This window comes from Taudactylus pleione, unplaced genomic scaffold (genome assembly GCF_031769625.1).
Source record: "Taudactylus pleione unplaced genomic scaffold, aTauple2 ptg000125l, whole genome shotgun sequence".
Lineage (NCBI taxonomy): Eukaryota > Metazoa > Chordata > Amphibia > Anura > Myobatrachidae > Taudactylus > Taudactylus pleione.
Window position 1 is genome coordinate 2,244,209 of NW_028284527.1, and position 12,677 is coordinate 2,256,885.

Below are 12,677 nucleotides of genomic sequence, written 5' to 3' on the forward strand. Positions count from 1 at the left end.
GTTCACCAAGGTTAATGGCGGTCATGGAGGCTTTCCTGTGGCTGCAGGGAGTCCGCATGTTGCCGTACCTAGACAACCTTCTGTTGGTAGCAGGATCTCCAGAGCTCCTTCTACGCCACTTGGATCTGACGATTGCGGTACTGCAACGGCACGGCTGGTTAATAAACTGGCAGAAGTCCACCCTGATCCCGTCTCAGAGGACTCTACACCTCGGAGCCTTATTGGACTCCAGACAGCAAAGGATCTTTGTGACGGGGGAAAAGATCTCTGCCTTACAGTTGAGGGTGCGCAGTTGTCTGCAGAGTCGCCGTGTGTCTCTGCACTCGGCGATGAGGTTACTGGGCTCCATGGTGTCAGTATTCGACATGGTGGAATATGCCCAGTTTCACTCCAGACCTCTGCAGCAATTGATCCTGTGTCTAAAGTCCCAGACGCTGGTGCTCACTCCGGAGGTTCGCCTGTCCATAGCCTGGTGGCTGCAGTCAACCCATCTCAACAAAGGTCGTCCATTCTGGGTGGTGAATTGGGTCCTGTTAACAACGGATGCCAGCCTTCGGGGCTGGGGAGCAGTCATGGGTCCACACTTGTTCCAGGGCAGATGGACTCAGAGCTTCCAATTAACATCTTGGAGCGGTTTTCAATGCTCTCCAGCAGGCACATCGGGTTCTCCAAGGTCACCCCGTGCAGGTCCAGTCGGACAACGCCACCACCGTGGCCTACATAAGGCGGCAAGGAGGAACCCGAAGTCGGGCGGCGCTCGTAGAGTCCTGGTTTGGGCAGAGCGCAATCTCCCGGCCATATCAGCAGTATTCATCCCGGGAGTCCTAAACTGGGAGGCGGACTTTCTAAGTCACCAGGACGTTCATCCGGGGGAATGGTCTCTGCACCAGGACGTCTTTCAACTTCTGGTGGACAGGTGGGGTCTTCCAGAGATCGACCTCATGGCGTCACGACACGACAAGTAGTTGCCGGTGTACGGGTCTCGCACAAGAGACGAAAAGGCGTCTCTGGTGGATGCTCTGTCCGTCCAGTGGACGTTCCGGTTTGCTTATCTATTTCCTCCGTTTTCCCTTTTTCCACGGGTAATCCGGACATTCAAACAGGAAGGGGGGACGCTCCTGTTGATAGCTCCCGCGTGGCCCAGGCGGCACTGGTTCTCAGACCTTTTGAGGCTGTCCGTGGACATTCCTCTGCGGTTGCCGTTACGACTGGACCTACTGTCACAGGGTCCTTGTCTTCACCCGGACCTAACTCTGCTGTCTTTGACGGCGTGGCTGTTGAGACGGCCATGTTAAGGTCCAGGGGGTTTTCCAGCTCTGTAGTGCAAACTATGTTCAGGGCTCGGAAACCATCTTCTACAAGGATATACCAGTGGTGTCGACCGAGAGGTTATGCTCCTCGGGAGTTCCGTCTGTCTAGAGTGTTAGCTTTCCTACAGGCGGGACTGGACCATGGGCTTCGCCTTGCGTCTCTTAAGGTGCAGTTGTCTGCCCGGTCAGTCTGGTTCCATCGTAGGATTGCTGCAATCCCTGATGTGCGCACCTTTATGCAAGATGTTCGTCGAATTCAGCCACCTTTTGTTCCACCGGTGGCGCCTTGGGATTTACCTGTGGTCCTGAGGGCTCTCCAGGGACCGCCGTTTGAACCACTGGGCTCAGTGGGCCTTAAATGGCTGACAGCTAAAACAATTTTCCTTCTGGCCATTGCTTCGGCCAGACGTGTTTCTGACTTAGGGGCTCTATCCTGTAGACCCCCTTTTTCAGATTTTTCATAGGAACAGGGCGGTGCTGCGCACTCGTCCTGAATTTCTTCCCAAAGTTGTTTCAAGTTTCCATATCAACGAGGAAATCGTTGTGCTGGCCTTAAGGATTTATGTTGACCGCACTTCTTCGTTGATGTCGGACGCCTTGTTTGTCCTCTATGGCTTTCGTAAAAAGGGTTGGCCTGCTTCAAAGCAAACTTTGGCAGGTTGGATTCTTATGGCAATTTCAGAAGCTTATCTTCATGAAGGCCTTCCGGTTCCATCCTCTGTGAGGGCTCATTCCACTAGGTCTGTGGGTCCTTCGTGGGCAGCTTGACGTGGTGCCTCTGCAGTCCAGATCTGCAAGGCTTCCACGTGGTCCTCTCTCCACACCAATTGTGCGGTATTACGCGTTTGACACCTTTGCCTCTCAGGATGCTTCCTTCGGGCGGCGGATTCTCCTTTCAGCACAGGAGCGTCCCCACCCTTAAAGGATACTGCTTTGGGACATCCCCAAGGTATCCTGTGGATACCCTAAGGACCCTGATGTAGAAAATATGAGATATGGTAAGAACTTACCTTTGTTATCTCTATTTCTACGAAGTCCAGGACTGTCGCACCTGTGCTGCAGATATGGGCTTTGCTCTGGTCACCGGTTTTTCCGTCTCCCTCTGGTGAGAAAGTGATTCTTGTGTGTATCCAGATTTTTTTCCTCTCTCTTCCTTATCCTCCTCCAGCCTATGGCTTGGTACGTAGCTGAGATGCCTTGGCTCGGGGGCGGGGTATAGGAGGGGGACCCCAGTGCATCCTGGGAGGCTGAAAACTTTAACTCTATGGTGCCCAATGCCTGACGTCATCACCTATACCCCAAGGAATCCTGTGGAACCCTATGGACGTCGTAGAAATAGAGATAACAAAGGTAAGTTCTTACCATATCTCATATTATGTATACAACAGTCCGGCAACACATTTTTCAAGATGCAGAAAAATCAATAATTCAAAGCAACATTACACCTACAACAATATTGTAAAACTCTTATCCCTCTTAAGTAGACACCCGTGAGCTGGTTGCAGTCTTGTGGAGCTGGTGGCGGGACGCCCCCTGATAACGTCACACCCTCCTCTGGAAACCCGTGACGCGCTCCCGCAGTGGGGAGTGGTTACTTACCATACCCAACCACAGGAGATGCTACCCGGTCCACAAGGTTGCTATGGCAACAAAAAATAAATAAAAGCCATAAACGAATTATAATAAATATACCATCACGGTGCAAATAACCCATCACGGTTAGTGTCAAAACTAAATCATAACAGAACATACAAAAACAATACATAATCAGGAAAATTACTAAACGGATTACTCATCCAGAATACTGTTACATATACTGTCACATAATAATGTTAATTGTATTAACTAATACTAAATCAGGCTGTTCCAACAAACTTTCTCATTGAAGCCTTTAGGCGAAACAGTATCTAATCTCATTATCCACTTGGTTTCCAATTTAAGAAGAATTTTTTAACGATCACCTCCACGTCGATGTTCTGGGACATGATCAATGATCATGTATCTCAGGCTTGCCAAGTTATGTCCACAGGAACGAATGGCACTTCACCGTTCGGCCATTTGGCTGGCTCTCTCCAAAAATTGCAGCGACCAAGCGGTCGCTAAACATTTTTTAATATGTGAACATAACTTGGCAAGGCAAATCATCGCTCTTCCATCCGGAGTGCTTTACTAAATAATGATTCTGACAAACCTGTAGCGCAGCACTTTGCCACTCACAAACACTCTGTCTCAAGTGTATGCTTATTGATCACGTCCCTAAACCAGCACGTGGTGCTGACCGTGAAATGGTATTAAGAAGATGTGAAACAAGGTGGATTTTTGAGCTGGACACTGGCCCCAAGAGGACTCAATGAGGCCAATCCCCTGGGCATGTTTTTTGCGTTAGAGGGGCATTTTTGTCACAGGATCGATCTAGAGTATTTGTGTTGACTAATTATGTCAACGCATTAACACATTAATATACCACATTACTCTCTTTTTTTAGGCTTTGTATTTTTTCATATATATGTATAGGTATACTTTTTAGTAATGTTGGTTTTTATGCTCCCTTTGATTTCCCCTTCTAGTGCTCTAAATTGTCCCTTATAACCTTGCTGAATAGCACTGTTCTTAGTTGATTGATATATTACACAGGGCGCTTGTGTTGTGGTTCCTTCCTTGGTATCACTAGCGCAGCATGCCCCTGTTGTAAACAGAAAGCGCTGTCTATCAGCTGGAGGGTTTTGTTTATACATGTGACCATATTATGTCACTTCCGGGTTGTGCTATGGAGGATGTGCCTGTGGAACGCACAGTCTGCTCGGGTGACACGCAAGGCAGCAGACGCCATTTTGTTTTTAACATTTTTCTTCGTTTTAATCAGCCGATTTAGGTATGATATTCTTTGGCATTAGGGGTAAGATTTCTGTAGATGCTTAATCGCAAGGTTGCTCACATTTGCTGGTGTTTTTGGAGTTGATCCTTTTACTCATATGCTATTTTAGTGTTTTTAATTAGGTTAATTGGTGGGTGGAGTTACAGGGTCTTCCTTAGGTATATATGAGGCATTAGGTAGTGGGTACACAGTATGTTTTGTGATGCTGTCCTGTCTACACTGGATATAGTTGTCCTGATGACGGTCCCTGAGAAGATCGAAACATTGACACTATGGTGATATTTTAATGATGCTCTGAATAAAGATGTGTTTTTTTCTTCTACCTGGTGAATGCCTTTTTTCTATTTTTGGATTCCGTTGGATTCTTAATGGAGCACAATCCTTATATGTGACTTGAAATGAATGCTTTGAGTGCGGACTTGCAGTATTGTGTGTGATAGAGAAAATTATATATATATATATATATATATATATAATTTTCTCTATCTCAATTGTTTCTGAACAAGTAGCCTTATAATGTCAGTTCCCTACCAGTACTGGGCACGGTAGTTACCTCCTGGTGGGAGCTCCCAGCTGTGTCACCAGAGCTGTACCCTCAGCTTGTCCCTCGGTACCTGGGTGTAGAGCTCCAGCTACCTCTTAGACCGGCCAGTCTCCACCTCCCTGGCTTCCTGTGTGTGGATAGCTGACTGAAGGAGTCAGGGATGGAGCGCAGTCTGCTGGAGAGCTTCAGCACCACCAACATAATGGGGACAACAACGCTGCTGCTGCAGCTGGGAGAGTCAGAGGGTGGTATACAGGGAAGGTGTGCACTGTGTAGAGGCGCCGCTGGAGAACTGTACTCAAATAGAGCAGCGTGTGGGCAGGGAGTGAGGGAGATCCTACAGATGGCAATTGGCTGAGATACTGCAGGCAGCAACTGTTTGCAGAGCGGGCGCACACCGCTTGATCATAGTGGGTCCTGTGAGAGCCACTTGTGTTAAAGTGAATCCTAGGCAGCCATTACAGGGTAAAAAACATGCTATAGCGTATATTTGCGATCACTGAGTTGTCACCTGTGTATTGCAGCAGGCTTTTCTATTCCACTTATAATGGTTTTGAACATTTCTGGAGAAAGTCTAGAACTATGGTGATGGATACATTGTACTACTATGTGGGAAATACCTTGCTGTTGTTTTAGGTCTTGGGTTGCATGTATTGACACTGAGGTTTTAGTACCCATTGGTAAAACTGAAAGGTTAACGCCACTTCACTAACTTGGTGTACCTCCTGTTCGTGGAACAAGTCCTGATAAGTTAGAAGCCTTAACAGCTTGTGAATAATACCCCTTTCAGACATACTTAGATTCCCGGGATTTTGGCCTGCCTCGGCCAAAATTCCCGGGTCTCATGTCTGTGTGAAAGGTACCTACCCGGGAACACGTTCCCGGGTAGCCGCCCCTGCAATCGACCAGGGTTTTTCCTGTGACTTAAGTCCCGGGAAATTACCCTGCTTCTGTCTGAATGGTGCTACCAGGGAATTTACAACTCTCGGGCAAGATTATGCTAAAAACCTCTATCGATTGCAAAATTTTATTGCATTTATAGATTATTAATAATTTGGAGTTGTGTACCTGAGATTTGTCTGTTTTAGCACCAAGCAGCTTTGACATGTAGCTGACAGTGCAGAGCGTCCTATAGGACGCTCAGCGCTGCTGCTTTGAGCTGACAGTGCAGAGCGTCCTGTAGGACGCTCAGCGCTGCTGCTTTGTTTGAGCTGACAGCGCAGAGCGTCCTATAGGACGCTCAGCGCTGCTGCTCACCACCCCCAGCACCAGCCGGCTGTGCCACAGCGGGCCGCCCGCACTCCCGCTGGACCACCAGGGAATTAAAATAAATGTTAAAAAAAATTATAATAAAAAAAAAAACTGCATTACGATTGGCCGGCTTTTGGCTGGGAGGAGCCAGACGGCAGAGAAGAGGCACGTAAGCAGAAAAACCCTGCTCTTGTCTGAAAGGGGTCTACCTGGGAATTTCCCGGGTAGACACTGTAGTGTGAAAGGGGGGTCTCGACCAAATACCCGGGAATTTGCACAGGAAGAAATTCCTGGGTCTGAGCAGGAAATTTCCCGGGTTGTATGTCTGAAAGGGGTATTACTGATATTGCTTTGCAACAATTGTTACATGGCACCTTTTTCAGTGTGCTCTGCTTATTTCCTGTTTCCAATATATGTAAGGACTTTAGGGGCTAATTCTCTAATGTATCTAGGTATATGTCTTATAAACTACATTATGAAAGCGGTTAATGTCTATTTAAGAGAATACAAAAGCTGTGTCTTCCAGTAAGGATTAAAGCTGCATGTTATGTTACTAAGGGGAAGATATAACTGTCATGTACAGTACACTAATGGTGAGATGTTATCTAGGAGTATGCAGAGAAGGTAAAACCCATGGTGAAGGATGGTGTCTATTTCCTACATGAAGCTCTTCATGGCACACCAAAGAAGATATTGGTTGAAGGAGCAAATGCTGCACTCCTGGATATTGATTTTGGTAAGGGATTGCCTTTTTCCTTTACATGCTTCTTTCACAGCCTGTGGAGAGTGGACAATGGAAAATATATGCAAACTTTTTTTATGCCATTAGTCATTCTAGGGTACAAAACAACACTTTCAGCAAATTCCACTTCTTCCCATGCCTGACAATGTTTCCTATTGATGTAATGGTATGTAGAGAGCTGGCTCCTCCACAGTATTAAAACGCACCATCAGTCACACATTAATTTCATCGGACATTGCACCAGCCCTATGGAGGTGCAGAATCTATATATGAACATGGCCGCCAGTGTCAATGCAACTGTGGTAAAAGATACAGTTGCTGAACACGACATGCCCGGGTCTGGCTGACCACCCATCAAAAACGCCCCCTGCAATTGCCCCTCTGCATCCAAATTCGTACTTCATCGATAACCATAGAGACGCATCAACGAATTGGACTTTGGCCATCTTTTCAGTCTGCGTATCTTTTGTGCGGCATCTGGCCCAAAATGTGTTTCTGATTTTAAATTATAAGCTTGGCAAGTGAAAGAGTTAATGGGATTTGTTACTGCATAGGTGTAAGCATTTAAGTAGCCCCAAAGTGTGTCTGGTTTGTGTTTTTTACATTTAATGTTTGTGTAGGGGGTTAGAATTATTTGGGTATTTATACACAACGTCTTTGTTTTGCAGGCACTTACCCCTTTGTGACTTCTTCAAACTGTACTGCTGGAGGGGTTTGCACGGGCCTTGGTATTCCACCCCAGAGCATTGGGGATGTATATGGAGTGGTGAAAGCATACACCACTAGAGTTGGTATTGGTGCCTTTCCAACAGAGCAGGATAATGTAAGTCTTCAGAGCTATTAAGAGTAATATTTGTGTAATTGCATCTGCCCCATAATGTAAGAATTTCTCTTGTATATTTGTGAAAAACAATGAAGGCATTGTTACAGGGTTTTATGGCAGCAAGTCTGTATTTTACCATATCTCCACTAGATCACCAGTCGCTTTCAGGTGTAATTGAAAGTCTGTGTGATATGGACAGTACAGACAAATGCAGTAGTGTTGATGCTAATGGGAATGGAAATATCATTGCCACCAGAAGTCCTACCTATAATACCAGATGTCTTCCAAGTGTGTAACCTCATAAAAATAGCATATTTAATTTCTCCACCATCTGTTTTAAGAAAGCAAAAGGTAATGGTGATTAAATGAATGCAGCACACTATATCATCCTTAAACACACTGCAAATGTCGATGTGCAATATTGTGCAAGATAATACTCCAACACCTATAGCTCCATCCTCTGTATAATACTTAAAAGAATTATGGGGCGTAGTGAAGATTGAGGAGTTAGCACTTAATAATTATCTTTTTAGGGTATATAAGCTCCTCCCTTCCAACCCCTTCCTCTGTTAAGTGCTAAAGGAGTATGTTTAGGCTAGCTAGTATATTTTACTTTTTTACCTACACCTTTATCCCCCCCCTCCCCCTAAAACTATCTGCAAACACTCTCCTTGCCTACAAGCAGGAGTCAGATTCAGGGGTCCGGCAGCATGCTAAGGTCAGTGTCAGCTGGACCCGCTTTCGAAAGGCAGAGCCCTACATGCTGGGTGGCTGGCAACTGAAGAAGGTGCCGGCGAACAGGATTCTGGTGGAAGCTGTGGCTAGAGCTGGAACCTACTGCTGCTGAAATGAATGAATGCGGTGGCCATCAGCAGGGGGGCCCCAATGACATGCAGAGGAGGCTTGGACTCGGCAGAGCCTGCAGGTTAGAGCTGGGTGGCCAGCAGTTGAAACATGTGATGGTGAGGGACAGCCACAATATAGTCATCCTATTGAGCCTTGGGAAATTTAGTTTGTGTTTGTTAGTACTATAGTTACCAGTATTTAAACCTTATAGATAGGTTGTCCTGAAGTCAGTAACTTGTTAGCCATGTTGGAATTAGGAGTTTTTATTTTGTAGACCTTCATTTCTGGTTATCAACATGGATAAAGCAGAATTTTGCACACTACCTTCTTTTCAATCTAAAGAAGTGTTGACATTTTCTCTTAATCAAGAGATAGCATTTTCAATGTTTTGCTAAATCAAGTAAAACAAATGGAGGCAGTTGCCTGTGTTAGACGTAAGAGTGCTACGTATTTATCTGGAGAGGACAGCCTGTATAAGGAAAACCTGAGTGTTTACATAGTTTTTATAGTTCTAAGAAAAGAAGTTGGCCAGATGGATTATGGCTTATCCCAGCTAGGATCTTGCCTCATCCCACTCGCTTGGTTAGTACTTCGTGGGCAGCCCGGCTTGGTTAGTACTTCGTGGGCAGCCCGGCATGGAGATTCCATGGCATAGTTATATAGAACAGTTACATGGTCCTCGGTTGTACATTCACCCGATTTGTATAGATTTAGGACTTTGCGTCTAAGTTTGCTTCTTTTGGACAGTTTTTTTTTTTTTAGTTCAGCCAAGGCTGAACATATCCACCCCTAGGGGCAGCTTTTGTACTTATCACCCCCCCCATGGTCAAGTGTCCCCCAGATGGACTCAGAGAAAGTGATTTCACATCAAGTACCAAAAATATTATTTTTGTAGTGTTTCTAAGCAAATAAAAGACAAAAAAACTTAATTTCTACTTCAGGGTCCATAGGATATCCACAGGATACCTTGGGGTATAGGTGTGACGTCAGTCCTCGGGCACCATAGAGTTAAGCTTTCAGCCTCCCAGGATGCACTAGGGTCCCCCTCCTATACCCCGAGCCAAGGCACCTCAGTTTAGTTTGGTGCCCGGCCGGAGTTGGGTGCACCTGTTGGAGTGGGGGCTAAGAAGAGCCCCTGAAGCTTTTCTACATGCAGCTGTGGCTGCACATCTGGTTGTACAGCATGGACAGTCAGTCCTGACGTCCATGCTGTCTTCCCTACACCCCCGCCGGTACCAGAACGCCGGTACCGATCCGGGGATGTTGGTGAGCATCTGGGGTCACAGCTAGCGGTGACCCCAGATGTTCCGGACCATGGCCGGATTCAAGGGGGACAGCAAGGTAAGCAGCTGGGTCCCGCGGTGGGTCCCCGCTGTTACATGGTCCAGAGTCCCCAGGCAGGGGGCTCCCTCAGGACTGGCTGCAGCGTGGAGCCAGGTAAGAACCTGCGCTTCCACTACCCCCCTGGGACAGCGGACCGCTGCAGAGCGGTAGCGCTGCGGCGTCCCAGGGGTTAAATGCATGCCAGGGGAGCGCGCCTTCCCTGTCTCACAGCCGGCGCCTCCCCCGCTGCACACAGCCCTCTCTGCACTCTGCCGACTGGCCCTGTGTCAGCGCTCCTCCCCCAGGCCAGCCTCCTCTCTGCTCCTCTGCGGCCATCTTCCTGAACGCATGGTGAACGCTGCTGGAAGCCTGGAAGGAAGCCTCTTGGTCTGGGTCCCCCCGCATACCTCTCCTCCGCTTGTGGTCAGGTCTGTGTATGCAGCGCTGTGTCCTACCAGACCCTGTGTCTGCGTAGTTGAGTGATCAGCGCTGGTTAGTGCAGGAATTGATTTTCTTTGCATTGTATGTGACTGTACTAGCGCTGCTGCCTGTATCTTCTATTCTGACTGTCAGCTTTATTACTGTCCCTGTTCTTTCTGCTAAGCCCTTGCGGTGCGGTGCTGCAGGGTGGTCTCTCACCTCTTTAAAATACAATTGGTGAGAGGGTCACATACTTAGTACCATCATGTCTGAAAGTGATTTTCCTCTCCGTCTACAGTGTACTACATGTAAAGTACCTTTAGCGGATGGTAGCGCGGAGGGCCTCTGCCGGCAGTGTTTGTCGATGGCGCAGCCTATTACGGTTACAGCACCGGTACAGGAGCCGCCCTGGGCTTGTTTCGCTCAGGCGCTTACAACCTTAGTGGGCCAGTTAGCTCCGCAGCCCGCGTTTACACAGATGGGTTTGTCCCAGCAGTCAGTGGTGTCGTCACCCATGCAGGGTTTCCCAAGACAATTGGTGGTACCCCGCAGACTCCCTATTTCCCCTCTCCCGGTTTCTCAGGAGCCTGCGTGGGTTAACTCCCTGACGAGTTCTGTACAGCACTTGTCGGATGTGTTGCAGGGGGAGACTGTGATGCGGCCACATAAACGGCCGGTGGCGTCTCTGTCAGCTCCTTATGAGGATGACGAAGGGACGCCTGATGATGGGGAGATTCTGGATCCTTACGATCAGGAACCTCTCCATACTAAGGACGCTGACGCTAGGTCCAAGGTATATATTCCTGGACTTATTCGGGCAGTCCGCACAGCCTTGGTGATTGAGGACGAAGGTCCCCCAGCTGCTAAATCCAAGTATGCCTTTTTTAAAGATGTGAAGGGTGACGCCACAGTCTTTCCTCTTTCGGGCCAGTTAATGGACCATTTAGAGGAGGCGTGGAAACAGCCTGGCAAGCGATACCAGCCGCAGAGGCGCCTGGCAGTGGCTTATCCGTTCGCGGATAATTATTTTGCTAAGTAGGAATCCCCTCCACAGGTGGATTCTCATGTGACACGTCTTGTCCGTAGTGCCACATTACCGATGCCATCCATGTCCTCCCTTAAGGATGCTACGGACCGCAAGGTGGAGATCTGCCTGAAGTCCGCTTATTCTCTTGCGGGGGGGGGCAGCGCGGCCGGCTATGGCCATTTGCTGGGTTGCCAGAGCGATGGAGGGCTGGGCGGATTCATTGGAGGCGTCCTTTGAATCCGACTGTCCGGCCAAACAAACGGAGTTGATTGGTAATCTCCATGATTCGGCCACTTATATCAACGAGGCGGCCTTAGACATTAGTACACTGGTGTCACGAATTTCTTCAGCGGTGCCTCATCCGTCGCACCTTGTGGTTGCGATCCTGGAAGGCGGACGCTGACTCCAAAAAGGGTTTGGAGGCGTTGCCCTTTAACGGAGAAGTTCTCTTCGTTCCAGATCTGGACAAGATTGTGGCCACGCTGGCGGCAGCCAAATCGGCATGTCTCCCGTCGGCCGCGGCTCCTTCTGGTTCAGGGCCATCGTCCTTTCGGTCTTATAGGGCCCAGAGCAGGCCCAAACCACAGTCTTTTCCCCGACAGGCTGGTCCCAAAAAATCGGCCAAGCCCCGGAAGCAGGCATGGAGTACCAGACGTCCTGCCCCTAAGCCTGATGACAAGCCTGCGGCCTGACGGTCCGGGCCTCCCGTTGGGGGATCCCAAAGTGGGAGGCAGCCTGCTGCAGTTCGCCCGGTGTTGGTCGGTCACCACGACAGACACTTGGGTTCTCGAGGTGGTCTCCCACGGGTACGCCCTCTCGTTCCGGCACAGACCCCCGGCTCGATTCTTCACCACGGGTCTACCATCAGACCGGAACAAGGCCACGGAGCTGCGGAAGGTCTTGCACAATATGCTCCAGGCTGGAGTTATAGTGCCTGTTCCATTCTCCTAGAGGGGCCAGGGTTTCTATTCAAATCTTTTTTTGGTGCAGAAACCCAATGCGTCGTATCGTCCGATTCTCAACCTCAAAGCTCTCAACAAGTCTTTGCGGGTGCCGAAGTTTCGGACGGAGACCCTACGGTCCATCATTCTGGCGCTGGAACCTGGGGACTACATGGTGTCATTGGACATATAGGACGCTTACCTGCATGTCCCTATTCTTTTGCGCCATCAACAGTTCCTCAGGTTTGCAATCCGCAGCGACCATTTTCAGTTTCGGGCGTTACCTTTTGGCCTGGCGACAGCACCGCGTGTGTTCACCAAGGTGATGGCGGTCATGGCTGCAGGGAGTCCGCATGTTGCCGTACTTGGACGACCTGTTATTAGTGGCAGGATCTCCAGAGCTCCTTCTACGCCACTTGGACCTGACCAATGCGCTGCTGCAACGGCACGGCTGGTTAATCAACTGGCAGAAGTCCACTCTAATCCCGTCTCGGCGGATTCTGCACCTCGGAGCCTTATTGGACTCCGGACAGCAAAGGATCTTTGTGACGGAGGAAAAGATCTCTGCTTTACAG

At 48.7% G+C, this 12,677-nt stretch overlaps 1 protein-coding gene across 1 annotated transcript in view; it reads left to right on the top strand.

The window, feature by feature from the left end:
* The window catches only part of LOC148523896 (adenylosuccinate synthetase isozyme 2), a 177,522-nt gene that overhangs the window by 85,889 nt on the left and 78,956 nt on the right, over positions 1–12,677 (top strand). The window contains exons 8-9 of the mRNA XM_088472490.1: positions 6,590–6,716; positions 7,391–7,545. Coding sequence (XP_088328616.1) covers positions 6,590–6,716; positions 7,391–7,545 — 282 coding nt within the window. The remainder of the gene's footprint in view (positions 1–6,589; positions 6,717–7,390; positions 7,546–12,677) is intronic.